This window comes from Schistocerca serialis, chromosome 2 (assembly GCF_023864345.2).
Source record: "Schistocerca serialis cubense isolate TAMUIC-IGC-003099 chromosome 2, iqSchSeri2.2, whole genome shotgun sequence".
NCBI lineage: Eukaryota > Metazoa > Arthropoda > Insecta > Orthoptera > Acrididae > Schistocerca > Schistocerca serialis.
Window position 1 is genome coordinate 194,782,996 of NC_064639.1, and position 21,646 is coordinate 194,804,641.

Consider the following 21,646-nt stretch of genomic DNA (forward strand, 5'->3'; position numbering starts at 1 on the left):
ACACAACTCACTTTGCCGGTATCAGTCTAATATTAACAACAATCACAATCAGTTCAGACACAAAAAAAACAGAAACTTTTGAAATGTGTTGCTACAGGATAAAGCTGAAGACTACATAAGTAGATCAGATAGCTAATCAGGAGGTACAAAACTGAGCTGTGAGGGAAAAGAAATGTCATGGCACAGTGTGACTAAAAGAAGAGATCAGTTGGCAGGACACATCCTGAGGCATCAAGGGTTTGTCAATTTGGTAATGGAGCAAGTATGGAGGGTAAAAATTAGAGACAGACCCAGGCTTGTCTACAGGTTGTCCAAGCAGGTTGAAATGTACATATAGTTATGTAGTTACGCAGAGAGGAAGAGGTTAGTATAGAATATATCAACATGGAGAACTTCATCAATCTGTCTTTGGACTTTAGACCACAACAAAAATCACATAAACAGTAATGATACCATTCTCCACAAGACATAGGGTCACTGATTTCCAGTAGCCTGACATTTAGAACAGCTGTGTTCCCTATAAACACTTTTGAGGGAGCACCTACTTAAATACAGCACAGATAACACTGATCACAAACTTACCAAGCACAAGAAACAGCAAGTATTTACTCCACCAGTCACTGATGGTTGAGTCTTCATACTGTAAGACCACTATCAACTGACTGAACAACAACCACATTCTGATACAGTGACATGGCTCTCAAATTCAGGCATATTTTTTACTTTTATATTTAATTTATTTAATGCATGGGGACAACGACTCAATCTTGTTCCAAAATCACAAGTAAGTTGAAGAGTTATTGAAACAATCTTCACTTCAGTAAAAAATATGGCTCTTCAATCTCTTCACCACCCATGACAAAAAATTTGGTTTGTAAGCAATTTTTTCAGTTAATGAACTATGCCTAAGAAACCATAAATAGTTTGATGAAACAATTTGGTTTCTGCGGCACTTTTACAATTGTGTAGGCTACCAGATATTTTAACAGCAGGACCAGTACCACGAAACCAAATGGCCTACAGGTAACTCGTTAAAATTGTACTTCTAAGAAAGATAGAAAGCAATAAACTGTTGTAGAAATGTAACATCTAGTCCTATGCTGCACCAGTCCTGAATGAGAATGCCCCAGGGACTTGGGGAGGGGAGGGGGATGAGAGAAATTCTTGCAATGTTAGTAGATTTTAGCATTAGCACTACTAACTCTCATCCAGCGTCAATGACATGGTCAGTTCATTGTTAACTCCTCTCAATAAATGTAAACACAATTTCCATATTGCAAATAGCTGACAATTCTGTATAACTTTTAGTGATACGTGTGTAATTGTGTATATTTTTATGGACAAGAAGAGTCAGGAATTCTGAACACACAAAATATAACTGCAAGTAAAGGACCTGGTCTGAAACAAGGTACACTGTACCCAAAATTGAAAGAGCAAAAGCACAGAAAGCATCCAGACCAAACAAACTGTCAGTGCCATCATCATCCATTAGCAAGAAAGTTAAGGAATGAGTCACAGATTTAGATGCAGTGGGAGCCATAAATTGCCTCAAAATTGGAACATGCTGCTTGTTGTATCTTGGCAAACATTGAGTAACCAGAGAGAATGCTGAGGATCCAAGATCGACCTAAGTTTGTGAGTTCAATAAACTCATGGCTGCACCTGTGCCCACTTTAAGTCTGAGCATTTTGTTCATCATTAGCACTTCAATAAACAGTTTGTTAACATTCTAAAGCACTGGTGAGATGATTAACATCCATGTCCATAGCAGGGGGCTGGGAACAACACACAGAAGCTCTATGTCCATTTTTTCTACAGTTGTGGCAAGTCACCCAGCACTTACAGCACACAGTCCTGTCATGTTGCATGAAACAGTATGGGCAAGGCAGGATGGAGGAGCTCTGTTGTTGTTGTTGTTGTTGTTGTTGTTGTTGCTGCTGTTGGGCATTGTGCTGTCCAGTGCAATGTCACACCAAGCCTCAATCTGATCACCCGCGGCACAAGATACCTCAAAACATTCAGCAATATTCGTCACTTCTGTCAAAGATGGATTCTCGCATTGCAATGCATGTTGGCACACTTCCTCATCACAGGCCAACCAAATGGTGGTGATACAGACCATACAATAAACATAGGAATCATGGTGATCATTGGTAATGAATTGCCATTTGTGAGTGAGGCCATGGAGTTCGGCCACCCAAACCCAGTAGGACTGGTGGGGCTGTTTCTGACAACGGAGGAGGAGGAGGAGATTAGTGTTTAACGTCCCATCAACAAAGAGGTCATTAGAGACAGAGCGCAAGCTCGGGTGAGGGAAGGATGGGGAAGGAAATCGGCCGTGCCCTTTCAAAGGAACTATCCCGGCATTTGCCTGAAGCGATTTAGGGAAATCACGGAAAACCTAAATCAGGATGGCCGGAGACGGGATTGAACCGTCATCCTCCCGAATGCGAGTTTCTGACAATGATAGAACTCTACATGCACCACAATGACACACGTGTGTATGGTGATAATGTGTCAGAATTTACACATTTTGTCAAACTAAAGCCATATATTTTCCTGGAGCGTAACTAACTGGCACAACAACTGGCAGATCCGAGGAGAAATCCACAAAAGGAACAATGCCTTACATACGGTCGCATCAGTGACACCAAAAGCAAGAAAGTGTTGGCAAAGCAACTTCTCTTAAGCCTCCTAGTCTTTGGCCGCATCGTAGTAAGGGGGAACAGGCAGCGAGTACATCAACAATATGAAAGCCTGCATAGTCAATGTGGCTGACAAGCTTGTGATAGCACAATCAAGTAGACTGAGCACAGGGAAGTGAACACCACACTCATTGCCAATTATGTTGTAATGCAAGACACAAACAACAGTGCAGCCACAATTAATCAAAGTTAATTCATCCACATACAAATGAACAATAAACACTGAGGCTCCGACAAGAATACGATAAGGACACTACAGGTGAGCCTGTTGGCCGATCCGGCAGATGCTGTTTGCAGACTATTCGAAGTACAGCGCACCGGCGACCAGGTACCACAGCACACATTTAGGTACTGCATACACAGTTATAGCATTCACAGTCTCAAGAGTGTTAGAAAATAAATGACGCTACAATATTAGGAAAGACTGTATTTAAAGAAAGTAAGTAATAATTCTCAGTCTGTTTATTTAAAAATCAAATGCCATAGGTGAAAAAGCATTAAGGAGGACTTCTTGATCATTTATGTTCTGAATTCAAACAGAATATGGATATGAATATGAACAGTACAAAAGCCAGCAAGAAGCATGAAAGAGTCAGAAGAAAGTTACACTACAGTATGTGCAACAACGTGAACACACAATATCAAATGGACTGGAAGGATTGTAAAACACACAAGCTTCTAGGCAATGTCTTACCAGAATTACAGGATCAAAGACTCCAAGAATAGTTAGTCTGGTAATAGGGAACAATTCATTATTAAGCACAACATAGGGAAAAAAAGCACAGACAGTGTTTCAATCAGGTTGCAGAAACACTAGTTGATTAAAGCCTCTGTGACCTGGACTCACCCTCTCCCTTAAAACCCACATACTTTCGTCTTTCCCTCTCCTTTCCTCTTTCCTGATGAAGCAACCGTTTGTTGCGAAAGCTAGAATTTTGTGTGTATGTTTGTGTGTCTATCGATCTGCCAGCGCTTTTGTTTGGTAAGTCTCATCATCTTTGTTTTTAGATATATTTATATAGACACACACATACATAAAATAGTTACAGCAAAGGTCTCGCTTCTTTAAGACAGTAACTCTGGATCTGCATTCATAAATTTGTCCTAGGTGTCTACATAAGGAAGTGAAACACTAATGCTATGTCTTCCCGTAATGTTACATTGCCTTTTACAAACCCAGGACCATTCTAAGGGATCTACATCTACACCTATACACTGCAAACCACTTAAAGAGTACGGTAAGCAATACTTCTCACTGTACCAGTTATCAGCGCTTTTTCCTATTCCATTCCCTTATGGAGCACGGAAAGAAAGATTGATTAAATAGCTCTGTGTGCACTGGAATTAGGCTAATTTTGTCTTCACAGTCCCTGGGTAGCGGTTTTTAGTATAGTCCTAGATTCATCACTTACAATTTGAAAAACTAACTTACAAAGTAGGTTTTTACACGATAGTTTACGTTTATCTTCAAGAGCTTCCATATTCAGTTCTTTTAGCATCTCACTGATGCTCTCTCATGGGCCAAACAAAGCTGTGGCGAATTGTGTTGTCCTTCCCCCTGTTAGTCCTATTTAATACAGCCCCGCCCCCCCTCCACACACACACAACCAATATTCTAGAATGAGTCACATAGGTCTTTTGTAAACAGTCTCCTTTGTAGACTGGTTGTATTTCCCTAGTAATCTAACGTAGTTTGCCACATGCTTTACTTACGATTAAGCATATGTGATCATTCTATTTCATTTCGCTATAATTTGTTACTGTCATGTATTTGTACGAGCTGACCAATTCCTAACATGGCTCACTGGTATCATAGGCAAGGATTATTATGTTTTTCTGCTTTGTGAAGAACAAAAATTTTACATTTCTGAATAAACTTTTTTAAGGCAGTACTTCATTATAAATAACTCCATTCATGTTGTTTCGAACAGGTCATTGGACTGTGGCAATAATCACTGCCATTAAATAATTATTATCTCTATATAAATATGAAGGTATTTATAGTTGACATAAAACTAGTTCAGTGGGTGCTAAAAACTAGCTGCTGCAGATAAAGTATGATTTATTTCTCCACCTTTGAATGCAGAGAAGGTTGTTTTACTCACTTTCGCAGGTTCCAGTAACTTTTCATATAGTAAGTCAATATCATCATTTTGGTTTTGTGCTTCTACATGGTTGGTTAAGTTTCTCAGTACCAACCTGCAAAGTAAAGTCCTTACTACAATTACATTCAAAGCACATTTCTACCCAGATATAGCACTAAACACAAATAATACTAAACCTGAACATATAACCAGTACTTCCAGCAATAAGGACCTCACACTCATCATCTCTCTCAATCACAGATACATTAACGAAAGAGATTCCTGCTTCACCTTCAGCCTTTAAGCATCTGCAAATTGAATACAAATTATATATATTTTAAACTTGTGAATTAAAAGAAAGTAAACTATTCTATACAAATTACAAGAGTTACCTTACAAATATTTTTAGTTTGTTTGTATTCAATGATGTGTAGAAAAGAAGAAAATCATTTGGACTACAATAAATGGGCAGTCTGCACAACACTGAAATGTATGAAAATAAACTGAAAAAAATTTGTAAAACTGCAAAATTAATTTGCATGGTGGAAAAACAAAAGCTCTTTCCCAGCACACTACATACATCAAAACAACTTATGTCTGGGTACTGCAACATCTAAAATTGGTCCTCAGTAGATATTAACCATGAGCTGTGCATGAATTTTATAAGGTCTATGTTAACACTTTGGAAAGCGGCCACTCAGAGGAATATTGGGCCTAGGAAACCAGCCATTTATTCCATTATTTAGTGTTATTGGTGCGTATGTGATTGATGTATCTTTAAGAGAAATACTTGCCAAAAAAAGGGCCAAGTTTCAAGATTTATTTTTCATATTTACCTTAGCTCTCTGCTAGATTAATTTTAAAATAATGATTACAGAAAGTATAATTATCCTGCCAAGAAAAACATGTGAGGTGAGTTATTGAGTAACTTCTTGCCCTTGAGCTTCCAAAACTTCTTGCTCACTCAACAAATGTGATGATGTAGCAGAATTACAGCAAACTGCAAAAACCTAATGAGTACATACACGAAACTGCATCAATGCAATCATATTGGCTCAGCTATTCACGACAGCAGCTGTTACATTCACAAATGTTTCTAATAAATGAAAAGCACCCGTTTACTTTTGTTCTACAATATTACTTTTATTGCGTTAACTGGTTTTCGGCTTACAAGGCCATCTTCAGACATTTACTGAGCATTGTCACCAAAGAAGTTACGATGTTTGCAAACAACATTGGAAAATAAGGAATACGTCTAGACTGAAGCAGGAGCATACAGTAAGTATGCATCTTTTGACTGCGTGGTGGTAATGCAATGAAAAAGTAAAAAATTGAACAGTAAATAAATAACAATGGAGTAGATAGGAAAACCTTTAACACAAAATAGGAACAGCATGCCTACATAGCAGTTTCTATTAATAAACAAAACTAATAAAATAAAATTAGTACTAGACAAAGCTACATCAGGAGGTATGAAACATGGGGAGTGATACACAAACCAATTAAAAGAAGTAACATTATCAATGTAACTACAGAATACATAAAGAACTTAAACAACATCAATAAGATAAACAGAAATAAACATATGCAGGAAAATGGAGGCGTTTGAGGGAACATACAGTAAATGTAATCTTTGAAAGTGTGGTGGTGGTGGTGGTTAGTGTTTAACGTCCCGTCGACAACGAGGTCATTAGAGACGGAGCGCAAGCTCGGGTTAGGGAAGGATTTGGAAGGAAATCGGCCGTGCCCTTTCAAAGGAACCATCCCGGCATTTGCCTGAAACGATTTAGGGAAATCACGGAAAACCTAAATCAGGATGGCCGGAGATGGGATTGAACCGTCGTCCTCCCGAATGCGAGTCCAGTGTGCTAACCACTGCGCCACCTCGCTCGGTTTTGAAAGTGTGGTGGTACTGCATTTTAACATTAACATTACATTCAAAACAGTGGGTATGTAACAGTTTGCATTAAATAAATGAACAAATTAAAATACGAAAAATATTTGATGAGACAACTACAAGAGGTGTTAAACATGGACAGTAACACAAGCACCAGTTAAAAGAAGTTTTAATAAACTTCTGTCTACATGGAATACAAAGACAACTTCGATAAAACAAAGGAACTCCATGAATACAAGAAAATGGGAGTATGTAGGAACAGACAGTGTGGGAAGTAATGAACAACAGATGATTATATGAAGTTTAGGAGAGGGGGAAGTGTTGAGTTATGTCTGGTAATTTAGGATTAGATCTGGACTGTGAGCAAGATGTTTGTTAATTTCCAGGGCTTTCAGCAGGTTGAGTTTATGGCCTTTGTTTGCTAAGTGAAGTACATGGGACACTGGCTGGTAGTTGTGATCCTCACTCAGTACATGCTCAGCAAATGCGGAGTCAGAATTCTGCAACCTCCAGCTGCATTCATGTTCAGCCAGCCTAGTTGCTATGTCTGCTTGACTGACCGATGTAAAATTTTTCACAAACACAACAGGTGATTTTGTATACCCCACTGGTGGCTAATAACAGGATCTTATCTTTGCTATTAAAAACACACTGGGATGTTGTGTTCTTAACATAGCAGGAAAGTCTATACTTGCAGGCTTTCGGTGCTTTGGCTACAACCTGTGATACCACACCTAGAAGTGGTAGTGTACACCATTTCTTGCAGACAGTGGATGGGGAGGCAGGTGGGGCATAGAGGAGGAGTATAATTTTCTGTTTTTGTTTCCTGTGCAAGATGTGGTCTATAAGAACCGGGCTGGTGCCACTGGGTGAGGTAATAAATTTTATTGTATCTCACTCTGCTTTAAAATAATCTCTGGACATGGGGACAGATATGAGATGGTGTACCATTGAGTGGAAAGCTGCATGTTTGTGAGCTATGGGTTGTTGTGAGCAAGAAGGTATTACTGTGTCTGTAGTTGTAGTTTTTCTATAAATTTTGAAATAATGTGTGCATGTACTGATGTCAATGTGAGATCTAAGAAGTTTTGGATTTGTGAACTGAATATTTTTATGCTGACTGTTTAGGTTTTTTAAAAATGTGTTGAGTTGCCGTGGTACCAGTCCACATACTCAGGACGTCATCTACATATCTAAACCAGTATTTGATATCTGCACCAAAAATTTTACATTGGTCAGTAAGGCAGAGACATAGCAACTAGGCTGACTGAGCATGAATGCAGCTGAAAGTTGCAAAATTCTGACTCCACATTTGCTGAGCATGTGAGGATCACAACTACCAGCCAGTGCCCCATGTACTTCACTTAGCAAACAAAGGCCATAAACTCAACCTGCTGAAAGCCCTGGAAATTAACAAACATCTTGCTCATAGTCCAGATCTAATCCTAAATGACCAGACACAACTCAACACTTCCCCTATCCTAAACTTCATATAATCATCTCTGTTGTTCATTACTTCCCACGCTATCTGTTCCTACATATTCCCATTTTCCTGCATTCATTCATGGAGTTCTTTTGTTTTATCGAAGTTGTCTTTGTAATCCATGTAGACAGAAGTTTCAATAGTTAAGGTTTTCTTTTAAATGGTACTTGTATTACTGTCCATGTTTAACATCTCTTGTATCTGTCTCATCAAATATTTTTCGTTTTTTTTAATGCAAACTGTTACATAGCCACTGTATTGAATATAATGTTAATGTTAAAATGCAGTATCACCACACTCTCAAAGATTACATTTACTGTATGTTCCCTCAAATGCCTCCATTTTCCTGCATATATTTATTTCTGCTTATCTTATTGATATTACTTAAGTTCCTTATGTATTCTGTAGTTACACTGATAATTGTTTCTTCTTTTAATTGGTTTGTGTATCACTCTCCATGTTTCATACCTCCTGCTGTAGCCTTGTCTAGTACTTATTTTATTTTACTAGTTTTGACTATTAATAGAAACTTATGTAGGCATACTGTTCTTATTTTGTGTTAAAGGGTTTCCTACCTACTCCATTGTTATTTATTTACTGTTCAATTTTTTACTTTTTCATTGCATTACCACCACAGTGTCATAGATGTTACTTACTGTATGCTCCTGCTTCAGTCTAGATGTATTGGTTCTCTTACAATGTTTGCAAACAACATTGGAACTTCTTTGGTAACAATGCTCAGTAAATGTCTGAAGATGGTCTTGTAAGCAGACAACCGGTTAACATAATAAAAGTAATACAGTAGAACAAAAGCAAACTGGTGCTTTTCATTTATTATAATATTGTTCTACCAAGAACCGATGGAAGATTCTGTTAATAAATGTTTCTTTCAAAATAATCCTAGAAATTGACAACAGAAGGCAGAACCAGTCAAGGGGCACGTCAAGAGACATTCATACATTGTTCTCATGCAAAATGAGTCCCGGTTTTGAGTGACAGAGGGTTCACACGTCAAGACAATCAAAGCCCGACTTATATTTGGGTGCAGTCTCCAAAGTGTTAACAGGGCAGTATGAGAACTTCTTGTACCAAGCAAAAGATGTACTAAATTATAAATAAGATATTGGAAGTTAAATGCATCAAGATGTACTATTATGAAAAATAACAATACAAGTAAAGGCAATCTCTCACATCACAGACGAGGTGTTAAACAGTCGACAGGCACATACACAAGATTAAACACGTTCAAATTTTTTCAGATAACTAACAAATGCACGCATACACAACACAGCTACTGTCCTGGGCAACAATACAGCTTAGGACAGTAACACACTGACGCATGAAATACAAGTACAATCAGAAGAATAATTTAACAGCAACAAACCTCACCAAATAAACAACTGAGCAAATCTGACATGAGTAGACTACAGTATAAATCAAGACAGTGCCAAAATATTCTGATTTGCAGTCATACATTCAAATTCTAATGTAGCTTCATATTAACTGTTATTTTGCCCCTCAAAATTTATAAAACTTACCTCTTGAAAATACCTTTCTTCTCGGCAATAGAATAACATTCCACACCTTCATCCTTAACGCAGGCAAACAGGAGTGTTCCATCCTGTGACAATGCAAAGCAGTCTACTATAGAAGAAAATTCAATATTTAAGCAGCAGTCTAATGATGAATCACTACTAGCGAAGACAATTAAGTTCTTGTCAACGCCAACACACAAAACGCCAGAAGAATGTACTGAAGCAGTAACTCTGGGAATTGCATGAACCTGCAACAGAAGGAAATCCAGTCACTGGAAAATAATGTAATGACTATTTTCCCATAGTAATCAATAGTAAATGTAGAGTTCTGAAGCAAAATTTTCAAACTACCAAAATTTAAGAGGCAAATTTGAAATTTTGAAGAATATGAATCTGTGCTAAACATATTCATTCCATTTCCAATAAGACAAATTCACAAGTACAGTTACAATTGCAATACAACTTTAAAATACTTGAGCTCACCAAAACAGAACTTAGTGAATCTAAGTTTATAGGTATTCTACGGCCAAGTCATTACTCCGTAAGCTGACTGTGTGGCAAAAGATACTTCTGGTACCACTAACTGATCCCTCTTTCCCATTTCACTTGCAAATAGTGCATAGGTAGAATGATTGTCGGTAAGCCTATGTATTAGCTCTAATTTCCTCAAATTTTCTCATTGTGGTCCTTTCGCAAGACGTATGTACAAGGAAGTAATATGCTGTCCACTCTTCCTGGAAACTACTCTCTTGGAATTTCATTAGTAAAGCTCTCCACACTATACAACACCTCTCTTGTAGCATCTGCTGATTGAGTTTTTTTATCATCTCCGTAACACTTTCACATGGACCAAATGCTCCCACGATGAAACAGACCACTCTTCGTTCATCTTCTCCATCTCATCTATCTGTCCTACCTGTTAAGGGCCCCAAATTGATGAACAACACTCAAGAATCGTTCGAAAAAGTGCCTTTTAAGCCCCTTCTTTAATGGATGAATTACATTTCATCAAGATTCTTCCTATGAATCTCACTCTAGCATCTCCTTTTCCTACTATTTGTTTTATGTGGTTGGTTGGTTGGTTTAAAGGCCGGAGAAGGGACCAAACTACGAGGTCATCGGTCCCTTGTTCCTAATAAAACAACATCACAAGTGTGAGAATTAAATGGACGAAACATTTAACACAAAACGGAAAGAAAGGAAAAGCCACAAGAACGAAGGGAAGGCAACGAACACTAAAAGGAACAAAAGAGGACAAGAAGACAACAGAGATGCTAGAAACAGAAGAGAATAAAACATGAGAGAAGATTACAGTGGCTGACCAACCACAAGAATAAAAAGGAAAGCCAGCCACTCTGCAACACATTACAACCTCCAGCCTAAAAGCACTAGGGTGGAGGACACAGGAGGACAAAGGACATGCACTACAACCTAGATAGAAGTATAAAACCCACTCTCACGGATAACACATAAAACTAAAGCTGCTGTGGAGGCATTGTCACCCAACACTGAAGGCAGGGTGCTGGGAAAGTTAAAGTCTGCCGCAGAGCGGCTAAAAGTGGGCAGTCCAGCAAGAAGTGGACGACTGTCATTTGGGAGCCACAGCGACACTGAGGTGGTTCCTCGTGACGGAGTAGGTAACCGTGCGTTAGCCACATATGACCAATGCGGAGCCGGCAGAGGACAACTGATTCCCTGCGAGAGGCCTGCATGGACGACTTCCACACATTCATAGTCTCCTTAATGACACACCATTTGTTGTGCATGCTGTTATGCAATTCTGTCTCCAAAGGCCAGAAAACCCTGCGGTGTAAGATAGAACGCAGGTCAGCTTCAGAGATGCCTATCTCCAGAAGCAGTTTCTACGTAGCCTGTTCGACCAGCCTGTCTGCAAGTTCGTTGCTGGGGATTCCAATGTGTCTTGGGGTCCACACAAACACCAATGGAACAGCGGGACTGTTCCAGGGCATAGATGGACTCCTGAATGGACGCTACCAACGCTACCAGTGGGTGGCGAGAGTAGCAATGGTCGATAGCTTGTAGGCCGCTCAATGAGTCAGTACACAGGAGAAATGACTCACCAGGGCATGAGCGGATGTACTCAAGAGCACGAGATATGGCCGCCAGCTCTGCAGTGGAAACATTGCAGCCAAATGGCAAGGAGTGCTGCTCAATATGTCCTCCATGAACATATGTGAAGCCTACGTGACCATCAGCCATTGAGCCGTCTGTGTAAACCACCTCAGAAACTCCGAAACACGTCAAGAATCGAGAGGAAGTGACAGCAGAGAGCGGCGGGGTCAGACGAAGTTGCGGCCAAGGCGTACACCATGGATGCGTACGTGAACGGACTGCAAGTAGAGGTGGTAAAGGGAAGGATTCCAGCTCGGAGAGAAGGGACCGCATGTGAACCGCAATTGTTAGTCCTGATCTGGGCCGCCGATGCAGGAGGAGGACTGCCGCGGGCAGGAAAAGAAGAGATAATTTGGATGCTCAAGGGAACTATGAATGTGTGCTATGTAACTGGCGAGCAGTTGCACATGTCTGATCTGCAGTGGCGGGACACCACCATTACGCTGGTCACCAGATTCGTCCTAAAAGCTCCTGTCGCTAAAAGAACCCCACAGTGGTGCACAGGCCGAGTAAGGCAATGCTGAAGGTGCTGCTGAACCATAAACTACAATCCCATAGTCGGTTCGAGATTGAACTGCACCCCAATTGGTGTTGCTCAGGCAACGGAGGACACTGAGGTGCTGCCAGCACTTCTGCTTAAGCTGACGAAGATGAGGGAGCCAAGTCAATCAAGCATCTACAACCAGTCCCAGGAATTGATACGTCTCCGTGAGTGGATCGTTATTAAGGTAAAGTGCAGGTTCCAGATGAACAGTACGACACACGACTTTGCAGCTGAAAACTGGAAGCTGTGGTCTAGAGCCCATGAATGCGCCTTGTGTATGGCTCCCTGGAGGTGCCGCTCAGCAACAACAGTACTGGAGCAGCAGTACGAAATGGAGAAGTCGTCCGCATACAAAGAAAGTGAGTCGGAGGGCCCGACAGCTGCTGCTAGACCGTTAATGGCCACTAAAAATAGAGATGCACTCAATACAGAGCCCTGCGGGAACCCATTCTCCTGGATATGGATGGAACTATGGGAGTCCCCAACTTGGACACGGAAACTATGGAGCGACATGAAGTTTTGGATAAAAATCAGGAGTGGTCCCCGGAGACCCCACTCATACAATGTGGCAAGGATATGATGTGGCCAAGTCGTGTCGTATGCTTTATGTAAGTCAGAAAAGACGGCGATCAGGTGTTGCCGCCTGGAAAAGGCTGTTCGGATGGCAGACTCAATGGACACAAGATTATCAGTGGTAGAGCGACCCTGGTGGAAGCCGCCCTGACATGGAGCCAACAAGCCACATGACTCCAGGACCCAACCCAACTGCCGACATACCACACGTTCCAGCAGCATACAGAGAACATTGGTGAGGCTGATGGGTCGACAGCTATCCACATCAAGCGGGTTTTTACCAGGTTTGAGCATCGGAATGACGGTGCCCTCCTGTCATTGCGATGGGAAGATGCCATCGCACCAGATCCAGTTGAAGATGACGAGAAAATGTCGCTTGTATTCAGACGAGAGATGTTTAATCATCTGGCTGTGGATGCGATCAGGCCCAGGAGCTGTGTCAGGGCAATGTGCAGGGGCACTGAGGAGCTCCCACACAGTAAATGGGGCGTTATAGAATTCACTGCAACATGTAGTGAATGAGAGAATGTTCCCTTCCAGAAATCATTTGAGTGTGCGGAAGGCTGGGGGATAATTCTCCGATGCAGAGGCTCGAGCAAAGTGCTCGGCAATTGCGTTTGCGTCAGTACATAACTCGCCATTTATGGTAACACCGGGGACAGCTGTTGGGGCCTGGTACCTGAAAGGATGTTTGATCTTTGCCCAGACTTGCGAAGGTGACATGTGGCACCCAATGGTGGAGATGTATCTCTCCCAACACTACTCCTTCCGTTGTTTGACAAGGTAGCGAACACGGGCACAGAGGCGTTTAAATTCTATGAGGTGCTCAAGGGAAGGGTGCCACTTATGCCGCTGTAGAGCTCGCTGATGCTCCTGACTTGCTTCAGTGACTTCCGGCAACCACCAAGGGACTGCCTTGCACCTTGGGCACCGTAAAGTTCGAGGGATCGCGTTTTCTGTCGCAGAAACAATTGTGCTAGTCACTTGCTCAACCATCACATCGATGTTACCGTGTGGGGAAGATTCAAGAGGCAGAGGTCGAATTGCGACAGTAAAGTTGCAACATCTCTGCCTCAGCCAGTAAGCATGGTACCACCCCACAAGGGGTTATGGGCATTAAAATCTCCCAGAAGTAGGAAAAGTTTAGGGAGTTGATCAATCAGTGCAGCTAATACATTCAGGGGTACTGCACTATCTGGAGGAAGATATACATTGCAGACAGTTATTTCCTGTCGTCCTTGTTCTGACAGCCACAGCTTCAAGAGGGGTTTGAAGGGGCACATGTTCACTACAGACCGAGTTTAGGACATAAACACGAACTCCACCTGACACTCGATTATAGTTTCTACGGTTCCTGTAATATCCCTTACAGCTGTGGAGGGCAGGGGTCCGCATTGCTGGGAACCACGTTTCCTGGTGAGCAATGCAGATAGCAGGTGTAAAGCGTAACAGTTGCCATAGCTCAACCAGGCGGTGGAAAAAAATGCCGCAATTCCACTGGAGGATGACATCATGAGACTGGGAAGGCATGGAACATTCAATGAGGCAGTTCATGCCTCAAAGTCACCTGCTGCCACCGATTTATTGCCTGAGCACTATATATCTATCGTATCTGAGGGTCTGGCAAGATCTAGGTCCTCAGCGGACACCAAAATCTCCACCCCATCCTCAGCCGCAGAGCTTGTAGGTAGCGGTGGTGTGGGTGCCACAGCAATTTCCTTTGTCTTTTTTTTTTTTTTCTCTCTCTCACTGCTCCTTGGGTTTCCCTGGCTGGGAGGACTTCACTGGCTCAGTCTCTGGAACTGAGGATGAGCATGAAGCCCTACGACCAGCTGCTTTTGGGCTCTTCAGCCACTGGTGGATGCCGTCTTTCCCACTAGAAGAAACCTGGGAAGGAAGTGAGCCAAGGGACCCCTTCCTTCTCCAGCTTAGAAGTGGGGACAGACACGTCCCCGATGGTTGGGGGAAGCGGAGGGGGGGGGGGGGTTTGCTCACGTGGTGCAGGAGCAATAGGGAAGGAAATGCCCCCAAGGGCAGGTGTAGTCTTCCGGCTCTGAGAGGTGACCTGGGTTGGCAGAGCTGATGGTACCAGAATGGTTGAAGCGGCGGCATAAGACTTTGTCATGCGCACAGGATGCAGGCATTCAAATTTTCTCTTAGCCTCAGTGTAGGTCAGTCTGTCCAGAGTCTTGTACTCCATGATTTTCCTTTATTTCTGGGGAATCCTGCAGCCAGGCAAGTAAGGCGAATGGTGCTCTCCACAGCTGACACAGATGGGAGGCGGGACACATGGAGTATTGGGATGTGATGGGCGTCCACAATCTCAGCATGTGATGCTGAAAGTACAGCGGGAAGACATATGGCCGAACTTCCAGGTCTTAAAGCACTGCATAGGGGGAGGGATATAGGGCTTTACATCACACCGGTAGACCATCACCTTGACCCTCTTGGGCAATATATCACCCTCAAAGGCCAAGATGAAGGCACCAGTGGCAACCTGATTGTCCTCCAGGCCACGGTGGACACTCCGGATGAAATGTACACCTCGCCACTCTATATAGGCGCACAGCTCATCGTCAGACTGCTAAAGAAGGTCTCTGTGAAATATGATACCCTGGACCATATTTAAGCTCTTTGGAGCATGATGGTTACAGAAACATCCACCAGCTTGTCACAAGCGAGTAACTCCCGTTACTGGGCAGAGGATGCTGTTTTCATCAAGACTGACCCAGATCTCATTTTGGACAAGCCCTCCACCTTCCCGAACTTGTCCTTTAAATGTTCAACAAAAAACTGAGGCTTCATCGTCATGAAAGATTCCCCATCAGCTCTCAAACGTACAAGGTACCAGGGTGAATAAGATCTGCTGCCATCCTTAGCCTGACGTTCCTCCCATGGTGTGGCTAGGGAGGGAAACAATTTGGGGCCATACTTACGTACGCTGAATTGAGCTCGTGATTGCTTAGAGACTGCTGGTGTTTTCACCACCAGCAAAAGTTGATGGACTACGCTACATCGCGTGTCATCTGCCCTGATGCCACCCACTACAACCAGGGGCCATCCCCACAGGTGCCATCCAGCCACAGCAAAGACCACCTGGCAGGATGGCCATTGCTAAAAGTCCTGATGCCCCAGGGTGATGGGTATCTACCCCTTGGCATATGTGGGGAGTTGACAGTGCAGGCATCAGCAGAGCAATCGCTGTGTGGTCAGGGGGCTACAACGAGCAGGGTACATGGCGGCCCCACCACAACGGACTGACTACCATGTTGGGTATCAGGTGCAAAGAACTGCATGGTCATTGTCGACGCACAAATCGACGCTGCGTAGTGCACGGTGGAAAATTCACCCAGGAAGGTGTTCTCAACCAAGAGATGGAGAATGGGTAGGACTGCAATGCGACGACAAGAAAGTGGGCTAAAGATCTCAATGCACAATGGACACCTCGTAAGGTGCCCTTCCCCAACTGGCTCGTTCTTCAGGAAAATTTTTAAGAATGGAGGTCAAACCCTACAGGGGACCATCACTTAAAGCCCGAAATGTGTGAAACTCCTTTTAGTCGCCTCGTACGACAGGCAGCAATACCTCGGGCCTATTCTAACCCTTGGACCCGCAAGGGGAGGGGGCGGGTTATGTGGTCATTTCCCTTAATGTCACTCTGGATAGACACTCCTAGATATTTTACAGTAGTTACTGTTTCCAGCAATTTGTCACCAACAGTGTAGTTGTACAGTAGTGGATTTCTTTTCCTATGTACGCACAGTAAGTTCCATTTATTTACGTTCAGGATCAACTGCCTGTCAACTGCACTGTTCATCAATCCTCTGTAGGTCTTCCGCAAACTGTTACCTCCTTCTTGCATTGCCACCTTCTTATAGACAATAGCATCATCTGCAAACAGCCTTAATGAGTATGTAATACATGGCGAGTTTTTTCCATCCTTTATCCACTTACTAAGCAAGTAACTTTCCAGACTATGATTTACAATCTGCTTATCTTTTGCTCATAATTCCTCTACATCCATCTTACTGGAACTAGGTGATGCCAGTTCACTAAGTGAGATACTAATAACTGCTTATCTGCTCTATCTAGCAGAGAACTTCTCCTAGCCTTCTTGACTGATTTATTAACTTTAATAATCATAGTTGCTATAATGACATCAAGATCGCTAATCCCTGTTTCGTTTCTATACTGACAGTGTCGATAAGATCCGACCTATTTGTGGCTAAAAGGTCTAAGATATGCCAAACTAGCTACTCAAGACAATTTTCAGAAAACGTGTTCTAAAGCATTTCACATGACTGTCTGTCTGTATGCCTCACAAAGAACCCATAGACATCCCAGTCTATACTTGGCAGGTTAAAGTCACCTCCAACTAGTATTGCATGATCTGGGTATTTATGGGCTATTGACCCAGAACTTTCTTTGAATGACTCTAGAACTGTCACAGCGGAATCAAGTGGTCGGCAAAAACATCCAACAACTAACTTAGTTTCACCTATGCCCGTTACACGTGACCAGACGGTTTCACTGTCACATTCAACTTCTATCTCAATAGAGACAAAATTTTTGTCAACTGCAGTTAACTCTCCCCTACTATGGCCTCTAATCTGTCTTTCCAATATACATTCCACGACTCACTAAATATCTCTGAGGTTTCCACTTCGGGTTTCAGCCAGCTGATGATCTCAAGAACAATATGAGAGCAAGAACTTTCCTGGTGGGCAGTAAATTTGGGACTTTATTACAAATACTCTGACAATTTACCGATACCAGTCTAAGTGTCTTTATTCTGAATGCCACTGGACTTCCCTAGCTGTGAATCAACTGGTGACCGTTCAATAGAGCACTTCAAACTAATGCTTAGCCTAAAAAATCCTCATGTGCACTCCACAAGTATTCTGTTACCTGAGTAGCCGCCTCCTTAGTGTTGCGCATCCCTGATCTACGAGGTTGAATGAATTCATTAATTGTTTTGAATGGGAATATTTTAATAAATCAAATCCTTAGAATGTGATCTTTAATTACCAATATTCACTTTTCCACATAATCACCAGCCAATTGAATACATTTCTGCCAATGGTGAACAAGTTTTCTGAAGCCGTCACAGAAGAAGTTGACACACTGTTTCCGCAACCACAGTTTCACAGTTCTCCCAATGTCTTCACCAGAATCATAATGATGTCCCCACAGATCGTCTTTCATTATCAGGAACAGACGGAAGTCAGACGGTGCTAAATTTGGACTGTATGGAGGATGCCATACGGTAGTGAGTTCAGTCTCTGAAGTTCTGCTGTGGTGGCACGTGAAGTGTGTGGTTTGGCATTGTCATGCTGCAGGAAAACATTTCCCTTTTCCTTTCAGGCCCCTGTTAGCTGTCGTTTCAGAGCTCGCAACATTGTGATGTAACGCTCTGAATTTGTTGTTGTTCCACAACCAAGGAAATGGGAGGAAGTGCGCAGTTAAAGCCACACCCCTGGACATGAACTATGGTTAATGATGTACTTCAGAATACCCCTCCCAGAAGATAATATTGCACGGAGTGTAGATGTCATACAATACATTGTGGGTGATGTGGAAAACTAACACACCGACTGATTTCAAGTACAGGGACTTGCGATTTGGAATTTATGTATGAAAATTGCTGGAGGTAGGTGAGGAGACCTGTGAAACAAAACCTGCGGTTGGATGCAAACCCGTTCCACCACACACTTCAGCTATTAACCATATGATAATATCCATTTTCCCCTAGGAATGTTAAAATGTGAGCTACTTTCATAGCATCAACAGGTAACACCTGTGGCAGGAACCTGTCAAGATGTAATCTACACCATAGGTAGAACGAGTCTGAATAGCCGCAGCCATTCTGCAGATGCACTAGGGACAGTCGTCTTGTCGTAGTATGTTGCTGTGTGTGAAACATTTATGGTCAATATGGATACAAAATAAGACTGTATGTTTTCTTCAAGAGAGGCAAAGTTATGTTCTCCATTTTCTGGTGGATGCTTTTACCATTTAGAACATGTTTCATCTCTGGGTCATAATGGTGTACCCACTTTTATAAGAGATGTGTCTGTAAATCAGCAACTGGGATTTGTCTTACCAACAGGTCCATTGCAGAGTGTCCCTCAGCTAATGATTCAGTGCGATCATTGCCTGGGATGCTTATGTGACTTGGAATCCAGAGGGGTACTATGAAGGTTCCTATGTTGTGAATGTCATATAAAAGTTTGTGACTGGTGGAGATGAATGGACAAATCTGAGAGCAATCGTAAACTGCCTTTAAGCTATTGAGGGAATCGCCGCACAGGGCAATAATTCTGGAGAAGTCTGTGTTTACATGTGTGAAAGTTCTGTGTGTTGCAACTAAATCACCCATACACATACTGCATGCAATGGGAAGACAGTATTGTTTGAAAAAGTTTGTCAATAAAGATAGGCAACTTTCTCATCATTCTTAGAGCCATTGGTACACATCTGATAAAAGGTTGAATAGTCACGAAAGACTAAATGAAACCTGTGGCAGTGAACATTAGGGCCTGTGTGATCCTTCATATCATATAGGAGATCCAGTCATACAACAGGTCCGGGGACACCATGGGGGAAGCAGCACTAAACCTTCCACCCAGTGCACCCTGCCCCCTCCCCCCACCTACCACCATCACCCACACTGGATTACTGCTCCCATCAGGCGCAGTTACAATTCAGTCTGGCCACTGTGGTGAGAGATAGTGGTCATGTGTGCGTGAGTTTTGCTTGTGGGAATGTGTGTTTTCTACTTCAGAAGAAAGCTCTCTGGCTAAAAACTAATATGTATATCAGTCATTCCATTGTGCTTATCTGTGACTCACCATCTCCACTAATGGATAACACCATCTGCATCCCAGAACACTGTGGTCATGATTTTTCCAGCTGAGGGCTGCTTCTTTAATTCCTTTTTTTGCGGTGAGTCTGTGTGTCGATATTCCATAGACTGATGTTTCATCTCTGGGTCATAATGGTGTACCCACGTTTCATCTACTGTCACAATTGAATGGAGAAAGGCATCACCTTCATTCTCATAATACAAGAGGAGTTCCTGGCAAATTTCAAGTCTGTGTGCTTTCATTTCAGAAGTCAGCATCTGAGGTACTCATCATGAACAGATCTTCTGATCGCCAAGCAAAGCAATAATGTGACTCACGTGTTCTTGTGAAATGCCGATTGTGCTTGCAATTTCTATCTGAGTGATACGACGATCATCCTGAATCAATCGGTTAACATTTTACTTGTGAAACTGGGTGGCTGCTGTCACAGGATGTCCAACTTTTTATTTGTCATGCAGGTCAAATGTTCCCGCCTCAACATCTTTGAACTTACTCGCCCAACAATGCACAGTACTCACATCAACACAGTCACCATAAACTGCTTTCACTCTCCGATGAATCTCTTTTGGGGTAACACCTTCTAATGTCGAGAATGCAATGACTGCACGTTGCTTAAATCACACTGATCAACCATCTGAGCAGGGGTCCATACTTTACACTGTAACAACACAACCGTTCAATGCTAAGGCTTCCCGCCAACTGGAGTAGTATAGAAGAGGCTACAGAACAAGCCAGTACCTGCCGCGTACCATTGCTGCCAACTGTTGAAGAGTTACGAACGTGGAGGCATTTCTTTTCAGTCCACCCTAGTGTTAAGAGGACTCCTACAAATCCTCACATGATAATGCAGATCTGGAAATCTGCAGCCAAGCCCATCACAGAGTCTACAAAGTCTTTGTCTGAGACCCTGCACTCGGCTCCAAACCACAGGATCCCAATCAACTCTGGGAATGATGCTGCAAACTGCACCCTGCAAGTGAGGACAGCAGTCTTCACCACCTCCGCCAGCAACCTGTACGAACTGAGGATCAGCTCAGAACCCATGCAACAGGCATCATTGGTGTCTAAGTGAGCCACAACTTGCAAGCGACTGCACCCTGCACGCTTGACAGCCACAGTCAAGGCTGCCTCCACGTCTCTGATGAGGCTGGCTGGCAGACATACTGAGTGCACGTTGGCTTTCTTTCCAGCCCTGAATGCTATCTGTACAAGGGTCTCCATAATGCGCCAAACATTGGAGCTCCCAATAACCAGTAAATCCCTCCCCCCATGTGCCTGCTTGGACCCTGCTGAAGGAGCAGCCACCTGCCCACTTACAGGGTGAATGAGTGAGGCCCGACAACCTGTCTCCACATTGGTCCTCCACTTTGGGCGACATGAACATGTTACAACCTGGCACACACAGCTTTGAGGGCAGACTCAGTGTGTCAAATGCACTAAGAGGTGATTTGGAAGCAGAGTCCACAGGAAAAACAAGTGACTCCTGAGAAGTCCCATGCGACACACCAGATTCTCAGCCACTGCTACGCCCCGAGGCAGCAGCCAGAAGGTGACTGACCCTAGCCAACAGCATGTTCAACTGTTCGCGAACTGCGGCCAGCCCCTCCTGCGTCAATGCACAGCACGCACACATCCTATCCATCCCAGCAAGACTAACTAAAGAAGTGAACTATAAAAGCAGACAATCCTAGACATGGAACTTGCTAACCTGCTGGTGAGTCACCAATGGACGCTGATGCATTAAAGAGCTACGTAGCTCACTGTGCAGTGTGCAGCTATTGTGCTAAAGACCGAATGAATTTACACTTATAAAAACACAATATTAA

At 42.8% G+C, this 21,646-nt stretch overlaps 1 protein-coding gene across 1 annotated transcript in view; it reads right to left on the reverse strand.

Moving 5' to 3' along the window:
• LOC126456929 (uncharacterized) overlaps nt 1-21,646 on the reverse strand; it is a 274,891-nt gene that overhangs the window by 241,223 nt on the left and 12,022 nt on the right. Inside the window, exons 2-4 of the mRNA XM_050092863.1 lie at nt 9,708-9,952; nt 4,987-5,097; nt 4,811-4,904 (exon numbers count right to left, since the gene is read on the reverse strand). Of these exons, the coding sequence (XP_049948820.1) occupies nt 4,811-4,904; nt 4,987-5,097; nt 9,708-9,952 (450 nt within the window). The remainder of the gene's footprint in view (nt 1-4,810; nt 4,905-4,986; nt 5,098-9,707; nt 9,953-21,646) is intronic.